At 45.1% G+C, this 18,234-nt stretch overlaps 2 protein-coding genes across 2 annotated transcripts; one reads left to right on the top strand and one right to left on the bottom strand.

Annotated features, from left to right (window-relative positions):
• Positions 1-2,686: 2,686 nt before the first annotated feature.
• Positions 2,687-6,903, bottom strand: LOC139205861 (sialic acid-binding Ig-like lectin 15). The gene is made up of 3 exons (XM_070836200.1): positions 6,849-6,903; positions 4,958-5,350; positions 2,687-3,105 (listed from the first exon to the last, which is right to left on the bottom strand). The coding sequence occupies exons 1-3, from the start codon at positions 6,901-6,903 to the stop codon at positions 2,687-2,689; spliced, it is 867 nt and encodes a 288-aa protein (XP_070692301.1).
• A 700-nt stretch (positions 6,904-7,603) lies between these two features.
• Positions 7,604-9,821, top strand: siglec15l (sialic acid binding Ig-like lectin 15, like). Its single transcript, XM_070834758.1, has 2 exons — positions 7,604-7,958; positions 9,388-9,821. Exons 1-2 carry the CDS (start codon positions 7,604-7,606, stop codon positions 9,819-9,821), a joined length of 789 nt encoding a protein of 262 aa, XP_070690859.1.
• Positions 9,822-18,234: the final 8,413 nt, after the last annotated feature.

Below are 18,234 nucleotides of genomic sequence, written 5' to 3'. Positions count from 1 at the left end.
TTGGTTTTGGAAAGGCTGAAAACAAGGCAGCCACACCCAGGAGCCCCACGGGCGCCTCTAGACGTCCAGACACGGCAGCACAAAACACAGTGAAGCCCCTGATTTGAAGTCTGTGGTTTCAGCTTTTAATCTCTCTTTGTTTCTGTTCTGTCCCGCCTGACCTCCCCTACAGACTTCAGGGGTTGCGTCTTGTCTCCAGAGGTCATAGAAATCGGAGAAGTGGCAGACGGATGGCGAGAATCCATTAAGTACTGCAGAGACAAGAAGCTGGAGCTGGTCAGCTTCCCCCAGGCCCAACTCCAGACACAGATCTACAACAAAATCCTCCAGGTCAACACCGACGGCCTGCAGGAGGTGTGGATCGGCCTGCGTCGGAGCTCCCAGACCGGGGAGTGGTACTGGCTGAGCAGGGCTCCGGTCAACGACACCAACTGGGCGGCGGGGGAGCCCGGCACGGTGCACGACGGCCAGTGTGCCATCGTGAGTCTGGGAGGCGGCGAGAGCTTTGGCTGGAGGGACGAGGACTGCTGCAAGGCCGCCCGCCCCGTCTGCTACAGCAGCCCCGTCTTCTTACCCATATAGCGGGACGGTCCAGCAGGACGACCCGCCTTCAAACACGGACAGCACTGATCGAAGAAGCTGAACCTGAAATAGATGGTCCTCGTGTCCTCCTGCTAATATTTAACGTCTACTATGTCTTTCTCCAGTTTAATTTGTCTAAACATACACACACATAACTGTTATTACTAATTCAATAATAAGATTAACTTAAGTTATTCAAATAATATTTGATATTATATATTATCTGCGTCCTCGCTGCTGCTTCTTCTTCTGGTGACGTCGTTTCTTGGAGGACCTTCTTCTTCTTCATGTCCCTAAAATGTGTCCGACCTCAGCTAGAAGGTTCCAGAAGTCAGTGAAGCAGAATGAGTGAGAAAAGACTTCAGACTGGAGAAACATGGAGAAAATCCAGGAATCAGACATGTTGTTCATCAGAGGAGACTAAAGAGAGACAGAAATCACAAACTTTCATTATAGAAAGAGCTTTAAATCCATGTGTTGATGGAATAAAGTTACTGACTGTACCATTAAATCTATTATAATGTGTGAAACTGGACTGCTGTTGTTTTTTATGTCCCACAGGTTCAGCATTATGTTTAAAATATTCATGAACGGTCAGCGTATGAAATGTGACATTAGAAAGTAGAAATGAAGGCCCCACCCTGTGTCAGAAATATATATAAAGACTTTTGTGGAAGGTAACTAAGTACGTTTACTCGAGTGCTGTACAAATTACAGGTCCATGTACTTTGATTGCGTCTTTTAGTGCCACTTTGTCCTTCTGCTCCCCCACATCCAGTAAATGTTGTATCATCATAACAGAGAAGTGACAGAAAAAAGTTGGCAGAAAATTAATTGGCATCTATTTTGATTGATTCTGATTCTGATTTCATGATTCAAACTTTTCCTTTTAACTATTTAGGTTATTGTTAATTTCCAGGAAATTATGTAGGAATTTGTTAAAACATAAAATCACTATAATACAGGCTCCTAAAGAAACTCTACAATAATCATTCATTACAAAATAAAGACATGGGCCCTCCCTTAAGACAAAGTTTGTTTCCCATAAACATCTTTATAATTTAAAAAACCATTTCAAGAAGTTTTTCTCAAGACTTTATTGGCTATCAGGACAATAAAGCCTCTGAAACAGCTCTCAGGTCCCCTGATTGATAATAAACACTATAATAATTATTAGATCCCCCACTTAAATGTTACATTTAGCATTTATAAGCAGTGTGCAAACATTCACACTTCAAAAACCCAGTTTAAATGATTAATGCTCTGCTAAAGAGATGCTGTGCAGTCGGTGTCACCAGGATTAAATCCCACATCACTGATCTCCTGAAAAAGATCCTGAAAGAAGAGTTTCATGGCTCCAAGCTACATGCTACTGCTACATGCTAATGCTACATGCTCACGTGTTAGCTGCTGTGTCACTCATTATTCAGTGTGTGTGTGTGTTGACCCTGTGTTAGCTTAGCTTTATTTTACACAAAGCCAAACCAGTTTTGCTTTAATGAGTTTAATATTAGCAGCTGTAGCCTGATGTTAGCAGCACATGCAGGAGCAGTTAGCCTGTTAGCGCTCATCCTCTGTAGCTAATAACTGTCTAAAGGTCAGATCCTGATGGAGAACGGGTTCTAGTGGCTCTGGGTTCTCTGTCGGCTGCTAGCACTTCCTGGTTGGAGCTCAGGCTGCACTGACTGGGCTAACGTAAGCTAACTTATAGGCTGTAAGCTAACGTTAGCTAGGTGAGCTGTCAGAGCACAGTGCTAATGCTAGCTAGCATAGTGTTAGCAGAGCAGAGCTGAACAGTAAAATATATTGTGTTATAAACCAGTTATTAAGTGTTTTATCACAGGACTTATTATTATATTCTGTTATTTCTGTATAACAGAGTGTTGCTATGGATACAGTTTAGATAGCAGAAGCATTAAAATCATTTTACAATCAGTGAAATCAGTATTTTATGTCAAAATATTGATCTCTTCAGGATGCAGCCGGGCAGTAAGTGGGACAGTGTCCTGCATCCTCCTGTGGGGGTCGTCCTGCATTGATGGCTGCTGTCGGCCGTACACACTGTTTCTAAAAGCTAAATAAAGAGCTGATCTCAGGTTTAAGGTTATTTCCACCAGCAGCAGACTCTGTGCAGAGCTCCTCCCCGCACCACCCACACCCCCGTCCCCACCAGCAGGAGGACCTTCGCCCCCACAGACAGCGACAGGAGCAGCAGGAGAGCCGGTGAGGCCCCGGCCACGGGCGGCCGGGCTCGGGGGGCCACGACGTACAGGGTGGCGTGCTCTCTGCCCCGCGGGTTGGAGGCGCTGCAGGTGTACTGCCGGCCCGGCTCCACGTCTCTCAGCTGGCTGACGGTGTGGTAGCGGGAGCCCTGAGCCAGCGGGCCGGCCGGAGAACCCTCCAGCAGGTCGTCCGGGCCGATCCACTGGATGTCAGGCAGAGGAGAGCCCTGGACCCGGCACACGGCTCTGTACCCGGACTGCTCGGTGCCCTCCACGGTCAGAGCCAGGATCTTTGGAGGAGCTGCAGCAGACAGGAAGAGCAGAAACACCACAGATGGTTTATATGGTATCAGGCAGCTGTTTAACCTCTGACCTCTAAACGCTGCGTCTGCTTCTTCTTCTGGGGACGTCATTTCACACACACACACACACACTATAGACCTCCACTACACACTGACACACTGACTAACTAGCACACACACACACTATAGACCTCCACTACACACTGACACACTGACTAACTAGCACACACACACACTATAGACCTCCACTACACACTGACACACTGACTAACTAACACACACACACTATAGACCTCCACTACACACTGACACACTGACTAACTAGCACACACACACTATAGACCTCCACTACACACTGACACACTGACTAACTAGCACACACACACACTATAGACCTCCACTACACACTGACACACTGACTAACTAGCACACACACACTATAGACCTCCACTACACACTGACACACTGACTAACTAGCACACACACACACTATAGACCTCCACTACACGCTGGCACACTGACTAACTAGCACACACACACTATAGACCTCCACTACACACTGGCACACTGACTAACTAGCACACACACACACACTATAGACCTCCACTACACACTGACACACTGACTAACTAGCACACACACACTATAGACCTCCACTACACACTGACACACTGACTAACTAGCACACACACACACTATAGACCTCCACTACACACTGACACACTGACTAACTAGCACACACACACTATAGACCTCCACTACACACTGACACACTGACTAACTAGCACACACACACACTATAGACCTCCACTACACGCTGGCACACTGACTAACTAGCACACACACACTATAGACCTCCACTACACACTGACTAACTAGCACACACACACACTATAGACCTCCACTACACACTAACACACTGACTAACTAGCACACACACACACTATAGACCTCCACTACACGCTGGCACACTGACTAACTAGCACACACACACACTATAGACCTCCACTACACACTGACTAACTAGCACACACACACTATAGACCTCCACTACACACTGACTAACTAGCACACACACACACTATAGACCTCCACTACACACTGACTAACTAGCACACACACACTATAGACCTCCACTACACACTGACTAACTAGCACACACACACACTATAGACCTCCACTACACACTGACTAACTAGCACACACACACTATAGACCTCCACTACACACTGACTAACTAGCACACACACACTATAGACCTCCACTACACACTGACTAACTAGCACACACACACACTATAGACCTCCACTACACACTAACACACTGACTAACTAGCACACACACACTATAGACCTCCACTACACACTGACTAACTAGCACACACACACACTATAGACCTCCACTACACGCTGGCACACTGACTAACTAGCACACACACACACTATAGACCTCCACTACACACTAACACACTGACTAACTAGCACACACACACTATAGACCTCCACTACACACTGACACACTGACTAACTAGCACACACACTATAGACCTCCACTACACACTGACACACTGACTAACTAGCACACACACACTATAGACCTCCACTACACACTGACACACTGACTAACTAGCACACATACACACTATAGACCTCCACTACACACTGACACACTGACTAACTAGCACACACACACACTATAGACCTCCACTACACACTGACTAACTAGGTGTCTGAGCTTAAAGCCGGTTATAGTTTGTATTTCAGACCCATTTAAACAGGAACATGCTAACATGCTAACATGCTAACAACACCTCCTGCAGGGGGCGCTGTGTGTCACTGTGGTTTCAGTTACCCTCCACTCTCAGTCGGGTTCCCATCTTGTCCTCGAAGCTGATGTGTTCCCGCCCCTGAACCTCCACTCTGCAGTAATAGCGCCCGCCGTCCTGCAGGGTGACGCTGTTGATCCGCAGCGACAGGTCGTGCTCCCTCGGGTTGCCCTCCAGCCGGTAGCGCTGGTCCTGCTGGGGCCCCGGTTCGCAGGTGGGGGCCCCGGGCCGGCTGGTGCAGCGGTACAGGACTGTGGCGCCCTGGCCGTGGCCCAGACGCCACAGCACCTGGAGGGAGGAATGCTGGGAGTGCTGCGGGTGGCCGAAGGTGCAGGGCAGCACCACCGGGTAGCCCTCGACGGCTGGGACCTCCGACTCCACTCTCATGGACCAGCCGTCGTCCCCGGAGCCGAGCGCTGCTGAGAGGGAGAGAAGAAGAGAGGATGAGGAGAAGAAGAACTAATCTGCCAACAGACTTTAGGCCTTTAGGACTGAGTGGTTCTTCCTCAGAGGATCTGTCTGCTGAGCTCCCCCTGAAAATACACAGCTCCAGTGTTTTCTTGGTTCTTTTTGGGTTTGCATCACCAATCTGAACGCAGAAGTGACGTAAACTGGTCGTCGGTTGTTATGGCAACGCTGCATTTTAACAAACAAATTGGTGTGGTGTACCTTCCTCTAAATGGACCATCACTGACTACATGAACGTCCTGCTGTGCTGAAGAAGACTGTAAACTAGAGACTGAGAGCAGAAACTGTTCACTGAGCTGATAAATCAGGAGAGAAGTCTCCTCATTTCCTCATTGACTTCCATCCAATCAGACTTCAGTGGAGTCGCCCCCTGCTGGACACTAGAGAGGAAGCAGCTTTAAGGCTCTTCAGCATCGGCTTCACTGTTCAGACCCAGAGGACACCGACACTCTTTATAGACTGATACCGACCAATCAGAGGACGCTTCTTTATACAGACTGATACCGACCAATCAGAGGACGCTTCTTTATACAGACTGATACCGACCAATCAGAGGACGCTTCTTTACACAGACTGATACTGACCAATCAGAGGACGCTTCTTTACAGACTGATACCAACCAATCAGAGGACGCTTCTTTACAGACTGATACCGACCAATCAGAGGACGCTTCTTTACACAGACTGATACTGACCAATCAGAGGACGCTTCTTTACAGACTGATACCAACCAATCAGAGGACGCTTCTTTACAGACTGATACCGACCAATCAGAGGACGCTTCTTTACAGACTGATACCGACCAATCAGAGGACGCTTCTTTACAGACTGATACCGACCAATCAGAGGACGCTTCTTTACAGACTGATACCGACCAATCAGAGGACGCTTCTTTATACAGACTGATACCGACCAATCAGAGGACGCTTCTTCATACAGACTTTACACAGAAAACGACACATTAGGAAAAAAAACATGTACTTAATTTGAGGTGCTTGTACTTCAGAGCAGAGGGAGGAAGTGGTATAATATATTCATTATACCACTTCCTCCCTCTGCTCCACCACATCTCAGAGTAAACGCTGTCCTTTTACTCCTCCACGTTTATTTTACAGATTACAGTTTTCCCTCCGTTCCAGTGAAAACTGAAGGATGAAGAGTCCGTTCAGCTATTTCAAACCCTCTTGGATCAGCTGCATCGTCACAGAGCTGAAAACAGGCTGTAGATCAAACCTGAAACACCTACAGGAGCAGATCACTTCAACTGCTTTCACTACATTTAGCTGATTCTCACACACATGAGATTTGAGAGCAGGACTTTTACTGGTAGTGGAGTATTTTCACAGTGTAGTTTTAGTACTTTTACTGCGGTGAAGCATCCATTACTATAGATAGATAACTATAACTATAGTGTGTGTGTGTGTGTGTGTGTGTGTGTTTGGCAGCTCACCTCCTATTAAAGGTACCAACAGAACCAAAGTGCTGTAGATCAGCCGAACGTCCATGATGAGACTGCTGAACACACAACAAGGTAGGAAACAAGTGAGTGTGTGTGTGTGAGTGTGTGTGTGTTTTTCCATCCTTGTGTTTCTACTTCCTTCATTCTTATTTTTGTCCAGTAAATCCAGTTAAATCTGGCTGGACGCTGGTTTTAGTCATTTCTATAACTCGTCATGTGACCTGGTTCACGGCTGAAACTGTCTTACATTCTGTGTAAGAAAAGACTTCTGTGCTGTTTGGACTTCATTACTTCGTCTTGTTGGTGACGTTTGAATCACACAGACTGAAACACATGAAACACAACAAAGAGACGAGGCCTCTCAAACCCTCTGACCTGTTTCTGACAGACAGGAAATATTTAGTTTCACAAGTCATTTCACAGGACTTCCTGAATTCTCTACTTCAGACTGAAGGCTCGACGTCTTGGTTTCTCTTTAGTGGCCCGAGCATGAAGTGTTTCTGCCTTCTTCTGTTGGGGATCATCACAGGTAAGATTCTTCTCAGTGATCCATCATCCAAATCAACCAGTGGATGTTTTCCTGTCCAGTATTCTCATTTTAAAGTGAAATAGTCCTTTAAAGGTCGGTCCAGTGTGTTATCTGTCTATTACGCCGGCCAGATTTGACCAGATTTGTTTTAAAATCAACCCAGACTCTGGTCCTGATGTGGTCCTCCTCTCCAGGGTCTCTTTCAGTTCCTTGGGACATGAAGGTCTCCCCGGTGGTGTCCATCCCCAGAGGAGAGGACGCCGTCCTCAGCTGCTCCTTCACTCATCCCTACCAACAGCACTACTCAGGGAAGATCACTGCCAAATGGCTGGCGAGGGATCCAACAAGTCATCCGTTTTTCAGCTGCTCAGTTAAAAACGACTCTGTGGAGGAAGTCAACGAGTGCAGGAACGCCGAGCTGAAATATTCCCTGCAAGGAAACCTTCGACGGGGGGAGCTGTCCCTCGGCATCAGGAAGGTGCACCTGTCCGATAACGGGTCGTACTTCTGCCGGGTGGAGCTGAACGGCTGGAGGAGTAACATCCAAAAAGAGACGCAGCTTTACGTGACAGGTGAGGAGTAACCTGGTGATTCCTCAGCGTCAGGATCAATAAACATGATCCAGGCTGGAGAGCAGAATCCATCGCATGTCGGTTAGATTCGTGTCCGAATCTTGGTCCCGACTCGTTCCGACGTCGTGCAGCGATAACGAGATCGAGTTTTTAGAGCCAGGCACCACAGCCGCCCCCTGATGTTTGTCTCCGCCCCCTGATGTGTGTCTCCGCCCCTGATGTGTGTCTCTGCCCCTGATGTGTGTCTCCGCCCCCTGATGTGTGTCTCCGCCCCCTGATGTGTGTCTCCGCCCTTGATGTGTGTCTCCGCCCCTGATGTGTGTCTCTGCCCCCTGATGTGTGTCTCCGCCCCTGATATTTGTCTCTGCCCCCTGATATTTGTCTCTGCCCCCTGATGTGTGTCTCCGCCCTTGATGTGTGTCTCCGCCCCTGATGTGTGTCTCCGCCCCCTGATGTGTGTCTCCGCCCCCTGATGTGTGTCTCCGCCCTTGATGTGTGTCTCCGCCCCTGATGTGTGTCTCTGCCCCCTGATGTGTGTCTCCGCCCCTGATATTTGTCTCTGCCCCCTGATATTTGTCTCCGCCCCCTGATGTGTGTCTCCGCCCTTGATGTGTGTCTCCGCCCCTGATGTGTGTCTCCGCCCCTGATATTTGTCTCTGCCCCCTGATGTGTGTCTCTGCCCCCTGATGTGTGTCTCCGCCCCCTGATGTGTGTCTCCGCCCTTGATGTGTGTCTCCGCCCCTGATGTGTGTCTCTGCCCCCTGATGTGTGTCTCCGCCCCTGATATTTGTCTCTGCCCCCTGATATTTGTCTCTGCCCCCTGATGTGTGTCTCCGCCCCTGATATTTGTCTCTGCCCCCTGATATTTGTCTCCGCCCCCTGATGTGTGTCTCCGCCCCCTGTTTTTGCAATCAAGAAACAAAAAAATGCTTATTTTAACCCCAAACCATCATCTATCCTAAACCTAACCAAACTGCAACTGTGTCATAACGTTAACCTCATCTTTACAATTGTTACCATGACGATGGAGGTGCAGGATTAGCAAACTCTGTTCCTTGACATTGTTCCTGTTCCCGGCTGATGAAGGAACCCGCCTCAGTCGCTGAACGTCCTTATTTCGCTCGTCTCTCAACAAACTGTCCGCTGGTCCGACGTTTCTGTGGCACTCTGCCACATAACGTGTGGTTAGGACGTTGTGGTCGTTTCATGTGTTTCTGTGAGATCAGGTTGGTTTTAGCTTAGTTCAGCTGTGGAGCTGGAAACTGAAACACATTCTTCTTCTTCTTCATTCATTCATTACTTGACTTTCACCTGAAAATGATCATTTTTGTGAGATATGAAATAAGACAAACAGAAAAAAGTCCAGTCATAATGTGGAATTATCACTGGACTGAGTCCTGTCACGTATTTTATGTTGCTTTTTCCGCAGCCAAACCTCAGATCCTGAGCCTCTCTGTGGTTGAGACGAGCACCGGGTCCGACGGCGCCCCCCAGAGGCTGCAGTGTGAGGCCGAGGGCCACCCGCTGCCCACCGTCAGCTGGCTGTCGGCCTCCAGGGGCCCGTTGGGAGAGCAGGTCCAAACCTCCCAGGCCGGCCCGTACCGGCTGGTCAGCTCGGTGCCGTACCTGGAGGGGGACGTGTTCACCTGCAGGGTGGCGAGCGGGCTGGGCGGGGCTCAGAGGAGGTACCCGGCCAGCGACGCCCTGATGATAACTCTGACGGTGTGCGGCGGCGTGCTGCTGCTGCTGCTGCTGCTGGCCACAGGAATCATCTGCTACGTTAGAAAAAGAGGTGAGCCGCTGTCAGAAACACCAGAAATCTTTACAGGTCCGTTCATTCTGAGATCTGATTGGAGCCAATAGTTTTAAAATATATATATATATATATATAAAAATAGGTCCGCGGTCCGGCCTCTGGTCCTCAGGTTCAGGTAGACCCATGAAGGCTTTTAAAAAGCACACATGACTTGAGTTTATACTCAGGGAAGCCTCAGGTTTGGCTTTACAGGTGTGGCCATTCTGGGGTCTTTTGGACCCGTAAGTGACGAAGCCTGCATCTGATTGGTCGGGTTCAGTCAGGACCCTCCTCTGATTGGTCGGGTTCAGACAGGACCCTCCTCTGATTGGTCGGATTCAGTCAGGACCCTCCTCTGATTGGTCAGGTTCAGACAGGACCCTCCTCTGATTGGTCAGGTTCAGACAGGACCCTCCTCTGATTGGTCAGGTTCAGACAGGACCCTCCTCTGATTGGTCAGGTTCAGTCAGGACCCTCCTCTGATTGGTCGGGTTCAGTCAGGACCCTCCTCTGATTGGTCAGGTTCAGTCAGGACCCTCCTCTGATTGGTCGGGTTCAGTCAGGACCCTCCTCTGATTGGTCAGGTTCAGACAGGACCCTCCTCTGATTGGTCAGTGACCCTCTTCCTGGTGTACCTTCCTCTAAATGGACCATCACTGACTACATGAACGTCCTGCTGTGCTGAAGAAGACTGTAAACTAGAGACTGAGAGCAGAAACTGTTCACTGAGCTGATAAATCAGGAGAGAAGTCTCCTCATTTCCTCATTGACTTCCATCCAATCAGACTTCTGTTTGGCTCTAACAGTCATATGATATTATCGTCATTTCAGCTACGACATATCAAACTTTGCTAAAAGAGCTAGCGCTAAATAAGGGTACATTTGGGTTCATTTAGTAAATGATGGTCCCATTTAGAGGAAAACGGACGATAAAGGGGGGTGTGCTGTAGGGCGGGACAACGCTGTGACTAACCAATCAGAGTCTGGCTCCAAAAAACCAAGATGGCGACACTCATGAAGCCAAACTCGGGGCTTCTGATATACAGTGTGTGGCTCCAGCAGGTTACTGATGTCACTGTTAAACATGTGAACACTGAAACACGTCATCAGCTGTGTGCAGGTAGTTCTCAGGTAGTTCTCATAATGGAGGCTGCAGGTACAGGTGTGACCTGGACCGACAAACTGGAGCCAAACGTTTCTCCATGCTGACACAAGTGTCTTTGATTCATTTGGCTCTTTTTTATCTCCAACTCTGACCTGCAGCTCGAGGCCAGTGTCCTCCTGTGAGTGAAAATACTGATACAGGTGAGTGAAGCCCACCTGTTCACCTGTTCACCTGTTCACCGCCATGCTGGAGGAACGACAGCCAAAGGAAACACTTTGACCTGTTCACCTGCTGGTCCTGATCTTGTTCCTCTTTTACGGCCCAAACGAAACCCTGTCAAGAGGAACACGTGGTTTTGGTCGACGTGGTTCGTCTCACAAACCACTTTATCATATTTGACCTGCTTTTAGCAAACATTTTAAAATGTTAAAAACATGAATCGGCAGTCACGTGACATGACAGTGAGCACACTGGAGTATTTCCTCTAATCTTATTCACACTGGGGCTGAGATGAGTGGACTCTTCTTGTTTTAAGTCTTCGTTCCTTCCTCCTCAGCTCGAGCCGACTCTTGTCCGATCTATGGAAACGCTGATGTCGGTAAGCTTCACTCAGACATTTAGAGGAACCAGCGGCTGTGGGGGAAACCTACAAACCCCCTGATGGCTCTTCTTTCTGTTTTCACGCTGTCGTGGCCCTGAAGCAGAGGATCGTGGGCTGCAGCGCTCTGAGGACGACATCAAGCCCCAGCTGGTTTACACCTCCATCACTCTGAGCCGTGAGTCACTTCAAGCTCCTGTTCATCCAGGTTCTCCTCCACAGACAGACAGACAGACAGACAGACAGACAGACAGACAGACAGACAGACAGACAGACAGACAGACGGACAGACAGACAGACAGACAGACAGACGGCCCTGAGAGCAGAGGCTCCTGGTAAACAGAGGCTGCTTTGTCTCCACAGCTCAACACGCCGCCTGGAGGAGCTGCAGACGACAGCAGGACGACTCAGGTGAGTCTGAGAGGAGCTCACAGAGGGTCAGGAAGGAGGAAGTCCTCAGGCCCTTTACTGCAGTACCAGTACTACCACTACTGCAGTACCAGTACTACCACTACTGCAGTACCAGTACTACCACTACTACAGTATCAGTACTACCACTACAGTACCAGTACTACCACTACTACAGTATCAGTACTACCACTACAGTACCAGTACTACCACTACTACAGTATCAGTACTACCACTACAGTACCAGTACTACCACTACTACAGTACCAGTACTACCACTGCAGTACCAGTACTATCACCACCACAGTACCAGTACTACCACTACTGCAGTACCAGTACTACCACTACTGCAGTACCAGTACTACCACTACTACAGTATCAGTACTACCACTACAGTACCAGTACTACCACTACTACAGTACCAGTACTACCACTACTACAGTACCAGTACTACCACTGCAGTACCAGTACTACCACTACTACAGTATCAGTACTACCACTACTACAGTACCAGTACTACCACTGCAGTACCAGTACTACCACTACTACAGTATCAGTACTACCACTACTACAGTACCAGTACTACCACTGCAGTACCAGTACTACCACTACTACAGTACCAGTACTACCACTACTACAGTACCAGTACTACCACCACAGTACCAGTACTACACTACACAGTACCAGTACTACCACCACAGTACCGTACCACCACTACAGTACCAGTACTACCACCACAGTACCAGTACTACACCACACAGTACCAGTACTACCACCACTACAGTACCAGTACTACACCACACAGTACCAGTACTACCACCACTACAGTACCAGTACTACACCACACAGTACCAGTACTACCACCACTACAGTACCAGTACTACCACCACAGTACCAGTACTACACTACACAGTACCAGTACTATCACCACCACAGTACCCGTACTACACTACACAGTACCAGTACTACACCACACAGTACCAGTACTACCACCACTACAGTACCAGTACTACCACCACAGTACCAGTACTACACTACACAGTACCAGTACTATCACCACCACAGTACCCGTACTACACTACACAGTACCAGTACTATCACCACCACAGTACCCGTACTACACTACACAGTACCAGTACTATCACCACCACAGTACCAGTACTACCACCACTACAGTACCAGTACTACACTACACAGTACCAGTACTACCACCACTACAGTACCAGTACTACACTACCACAGTACCAGTACTTCTTTTCATTCTGGATTCTCCTGCTGATCATTTTCTCCATCAATACACTGATTGATTGGTTTGTAAAAAAGGTGAAAACAGTGAGAAACTCTGAACCAACAGTCCAGAGTTCTTCACTTTACTGTCATTTACAAACAGGAAGAACAGCTTCAGGGTTATTGATCTTTAAAAACAGGAAGAGCAGCTTCAGGGTTATTGATCTTTAAAAACAGGAAGAGCAGCTTCAGGGTTATTGATCTTTAAAAACAGGAAGAACAGCTTCAGGGTTATTGATCTTTAAAAACAGGAAGAACAGCTTCGTGGTTATTGATCTTTAAAAACAGGAAGAACAGCTTCAGGGTTATTGATCTTTAAAAACAGGAAGAGCAGCTTCGTGGTTATTGATCTTTAAAAACAGGAAGAACAGCTTCGTGGTTATTGATCTTTAAAAACAGGAAGAGCAGCTTCGTGGTTATTGATCTTTAAAAACAGGAAGAACAGCTTCGTGGTTATTGATCTTTAAAAACAGGAAGAACAGCTTCAGGGTTATTGATCTTTAAAAACAGGAAGAACAGCTTCAGGGTTATTGATCTTTAAAAACAGGAAGAGCAGCTTCAGGGTTATTGATCTTTAAAAACAGGAAGAGCAGCTTCAGGGTTATTGATCTTTAAAAACAGGAAGAACAGCTTCGTGGTTATTGATCTTTAAAAACAGGAAGAACAGCTTCAGGGTTATTGATCTTTAAAAACAGGAAGAACAGCTTCAGGGTTATTGATCTTTAAAAACAGGAAGAGCAGCTTCAGGGTTATTGATCTTTAAAAACAGGAAGAACAGCTTCAGGGTTATTGATCTTTAAAAACAGGAAGAGCAGCTTCAGGGTTATTGATCTTTAAAAACAGGAAGAACAGCTTCAGGGTTATTGATCTTTAAAAACAGGAAGAACAGCTTCGTGGTTATTGATCTTTAAAAACAGGAAGAACAGCTTCAGGGTTATTGATCTTTAAAAACAGGAAGAGCAGCTTCGTGGTTATTGATCTTTAAAAACAGGAAGAGCAGCTTCGTGGTTATTGATCTTTAAAAACAGGAAGAGCAGCTTCGTGGTTATTGATCTTTAAAAACAGGAAGAGCAGCTTCGTGGTTATTGATCTTTAAAAACAGGAAGAACAGCTTCAGGGTTATTGATCTTTAAAAACAGGAAGAACAGCTTCAGGGTTATTGATCTTTAAAAACAGGAAGAGCAGCTTCAGGGTTATTGATCTTTAAAAACAGGAAGAGCAGCTTCAGGGTTATTGATCTTTAAAAACAGGAAGAACAGCTTCGTGGTTATTGATCTTTAAAAACAGGAAGAACAGCTTCAGGGTTATTGATCTTTAAAAACAGGAAGAACAGCTTCAGGGTTATTGATCTTTAAAAACAGGAAGAACAGCTTCAGGGTTATTGATCTTTAAAAACAGGAAGAGCAGCTTCAGGGTTATTGATCTTTAAAAACAGGAAGAACAGCTTCAGGGTTATTGATCTTTAAAAACAGGAAGAGCAGCTTCAGGGTTATTGATCTTTAAAAACAGGAAGAACAGCTTCGTGGTTATTGATCTTTAAAAACAGGAAGAGCAGCTTCAGGGTTATTGATCTTTAAAAACAGGAAGAACAGCTTCAGGGTTATTGATCTTTAAAAACAGGAAGAGCAGCTTCAGGGTTATTGATCTTTAAAAACAGGAAGAACAGCTTCGTGGTTATTGATCTTTAAAAACAGGAAGAGCAGCTTCAGGGTTATTGATCTTTAAAAACAGGAAGAGCAGCTTCAGGGTTATTGATCTTTAAAAACAGGAAGAGCAGCTTCGTGGTTATTGATCTTTAAAAACAGGAAGAACAGCTTCAGGGTTATTGATCTTTAAAAACAGGAAGAACAGCTTCAGGGTTATTGATCTTTAAAAACAGGAAGAACAGCTTCAGGGTTATTGATCTTTAAAAACAGGAAGAACAGCTTTGTGGTTATTGATCTTTAAAAACAGGAAGAGCAGCTTCGTGGTTATTGATCTTTAAAAACAGGAAGAACAGCTTCAGGGTTATTGATCTTTAAAAACAGGAAGAACAGCTTCGTGGTTATTGATCTTTAAAAACAGGAAGAACAGCTTCGTGGTTATTGATCTTTAAAAACAGGAAGAACAGCTTCGTGGTTATTGATCTTTAAAAACAGGAAGAACAGCTTCAGGGTTATTGATCTTTAAAAACAGGAAGAACAGCTTCAGGGTTATTGATCTTTAAAAACAGGAAGAACAGCTTCAGGGTTATTGATCTTTAAAAACAGGAAGAACAGCTTCAGGGTTATTGATCTTTAAAAACAGGAAGAACAGCTTCGTGGTTATTGATCTTTAAAAACAGGAAGAACAGCTTCGTGGTTATTGATCTTTAAAAACAGGAAGAACAGCTTTGTGGTTATTGATCTTTAAAAACAGGAAGAGCAGCTTCGTGGTTATTGATCTTTAAAAACAGGAAGAACAGCTTCAGGGTTATTGATCTTTAAAAACAGGAAGAACAGCTTCGTGGTTATTGATCTTTAAAAACAGGAAGAACAGCTTCAGAGTTATTGATCTTTAAAAACAGGAAGAACAGCTTTGTGGTTATTGATCTTTAAAAACAGGAAGAGCAGCTTCGTGGTTATTGATCTTTAAAAACCGGAAGAACAGCTTCAGGGTTATTGATCTTTAAAAACAGGAAGAACAGCTTCAGGGTTATTGATCTTTAAAAACAGGAAGAGCAGCTTCAGGGTTATTGATCTTTAAAAACAGGAAGAACAGCTTCAGGGTTATTGATCTTTAAAAACAGGAAGAGCAGCTTCGTGGTTATTGATCTTTAAAAACAGGAAGAACAGCTTCAGGGTTATTGATCTTTAAAAACAGGAAGAACAGCTTCAGGGTTATTGATCTTTAAAAACAGGAAGAACAGCTTCGTGGTTATTGATCTTTAAAAACAGGAAGAACAGCTTCAGGGTTATTGATCTTTAAAAACAGGAAGAACAGCTTCAGGGTTATTGATCTTTAAAAACAGGAAGAACAGCTTCAGGGTTATTGATCTTTAAAAACAGGAAGAGCAGCTTCGTGGTTATTGATCTTTAAAAACAGGAAGAGCAGCTTCGTGGTTATTGATCTTTAAAAACAGGAAGAGCAGCTTCATGGTTATTGATCTTTAAAAACAGGAAGAGCAGCTTCGCGGTTATTGATCATTAAAAACAGGAAGAGCAGCTTCGCGGTTATTGATCTTTAAAAACAGGAAGAGCAGCTTCAGGGTTATTGATCTTTAAAAACAGGAAGAACAGCTTCAGGGTTATTGATCTTTAAAAACAGGAAGAACAGCTTCAGGGTTATTGATCTTTAAAAACAGGAAGAACAGCTTTGTGGTTATTGATCTTTAAAAACAGGAAGAGCAGCTTCAGGGTTATTGATCTTTAAAAACAGGAAGAACAGCTTCGTGGTTATTGATCTTTAAAAACAGGAAGAGCAGCTTCGTGGTTATTGATCTTTAAAAACAGGAAGAGCAGCTTCAGGGTTATTGATCTTTAAAAACAGGAAGAACAGCTTCAGGGTTATTGATCTTTAAAAACAGGAAGAGCAGCTTCAGGGTTATTGATCTTTAAAAACAGGAAGAGCAGCTTTGTGGTTATTGATCTTTAAAAACAGGAAGAGCAGCTTCAGGGTTATTGATCTTTAAAAACAGGAAGAGCAGCTTCAGGGTTATTGATCTTTAAAAACAGGAAGAACAGCTTTGTGGTTATTGATCTTTAAAAACAGGAAGAGCAGCTTCAGGGTTATTGATCTTTAAAAACAGGAAGAACAGCTTCAGGGTTATTGATCTTTAAAAACAGGAAGAGCAGCTTCGTGGTTATTGATCTTTAAAAACAGGAAGAACAGCTTCGTGGTTATTGATCTTTAAAAACAGGAAGAACAGCTTCAGGGTTATTGATCTTTAAAAACAGGAAGAGCAGCTTCGTGGTTATTGATCTTTAAAAACAGGAAGAGCAGCTTCAGGGTTATTGATCTTTAAAAACAGGAAGAGCAGCTTCAGGGTTATTGATCTTTAAAAACAGGAAGAGCAGCTTCAGGGTTATTGATCTTTAAAAACAGGAAGAACAGCTTCAGGGTTATTGATCTTTAAAAACAGGAAGAACAGCTTCAGGGTTATTGATCTTTAAAAACAGGAAGAGCAGCTTCAGGGTTATTGATCTTTAAAAACAGGAAGAGCAGCTTCGTGGTTATTGATCTTTAAAAACAGGAAGAACAGCTTTGTGGTTATTGATCTTTAAAAACAGGAAGAGCAGCTTCAGGGTTATTGATCTTTAAAAACAGGAAGAACAGCTTCGTGGTTATTGATCTTTAAAAACAGGAAGAGCAGCTTCGTGGTTATTGATCTTTAAAAACAGGAAGAGCAGCTTCAGGGTTATTGATCTTTAAAAACAGGAAGAACAGCTTCAGGGTTATTGATCTTTAAAAACAGGAAGAGCAGCTTCAGGGTTATTGATCTTTAAAAACAGGAAGAGCAGCTTTGTGGTTATTGATCTTTAAAAACAGGAAGAGCAGCTTCAGGGTTATTGATCTTTAAAAACAGGAAGAGCAGCTTCAGGGTTATTGATCTTTAAAAACAGGAAGAGCAGCTTTGTGGTTATTGATCTTTAAAAACAGGAAGAGCAGCTTCAGGGTTATTGATCTTTAAAAACAGGAAGAACAGCTTCAGGGTTATTGATCTTTAAAAACAGGAAGAGCAGCTTCGTGGTTATTGATCTTTAAAAACAGGAAGAACAGCTTCGTGGTTATTGATCTTTAAAAACAGGAAGAACAGCTTCAGGGTTATTGATCTTTAAAAACAGGAAGAGCAGCTTCGTGGTTATTGATCTTTAAAAACAGGAAGAGCAGCTTCAGGGTTATTGATCTTTAAAAACAGGAAGAGCAGCTTCAGGGTTATTGATCTTTAAAAACAGGAAGAGCAGCTTCAGGGTTATTGATCTTTAAAAACAGGAAGAACAGCTTCAGGGTTATTGATCTTTAAAAACAGGAAGAACAGCTTCAGGGTTATTGATCTTTAAAAACAGGAAGAGCAGCTTCAGGGTTATTGATCTTTAAAAACAGGAAGAGCAGCTTCGTGGTTATT

Source organism: Pempheris klunzingeri, chromosome 8, assembly GCF_042242105.1.
Source record: "Pempheris klunzingeri isolate RE-2024b chromosome 8, fPemKlu1.hap1, whole genome shotgun sequence".
NCBI classification, from domain to species: domain Eukaryota; kingdom Metazoa; phylum Chordata; class Actinopteri; order Acropomatiformes; family Pempheridae; genus Pempheris; species Pempheris klunzingeri.
This window is presented reverse-complemented; position numbering and strand designations above follow the sequence as displayed.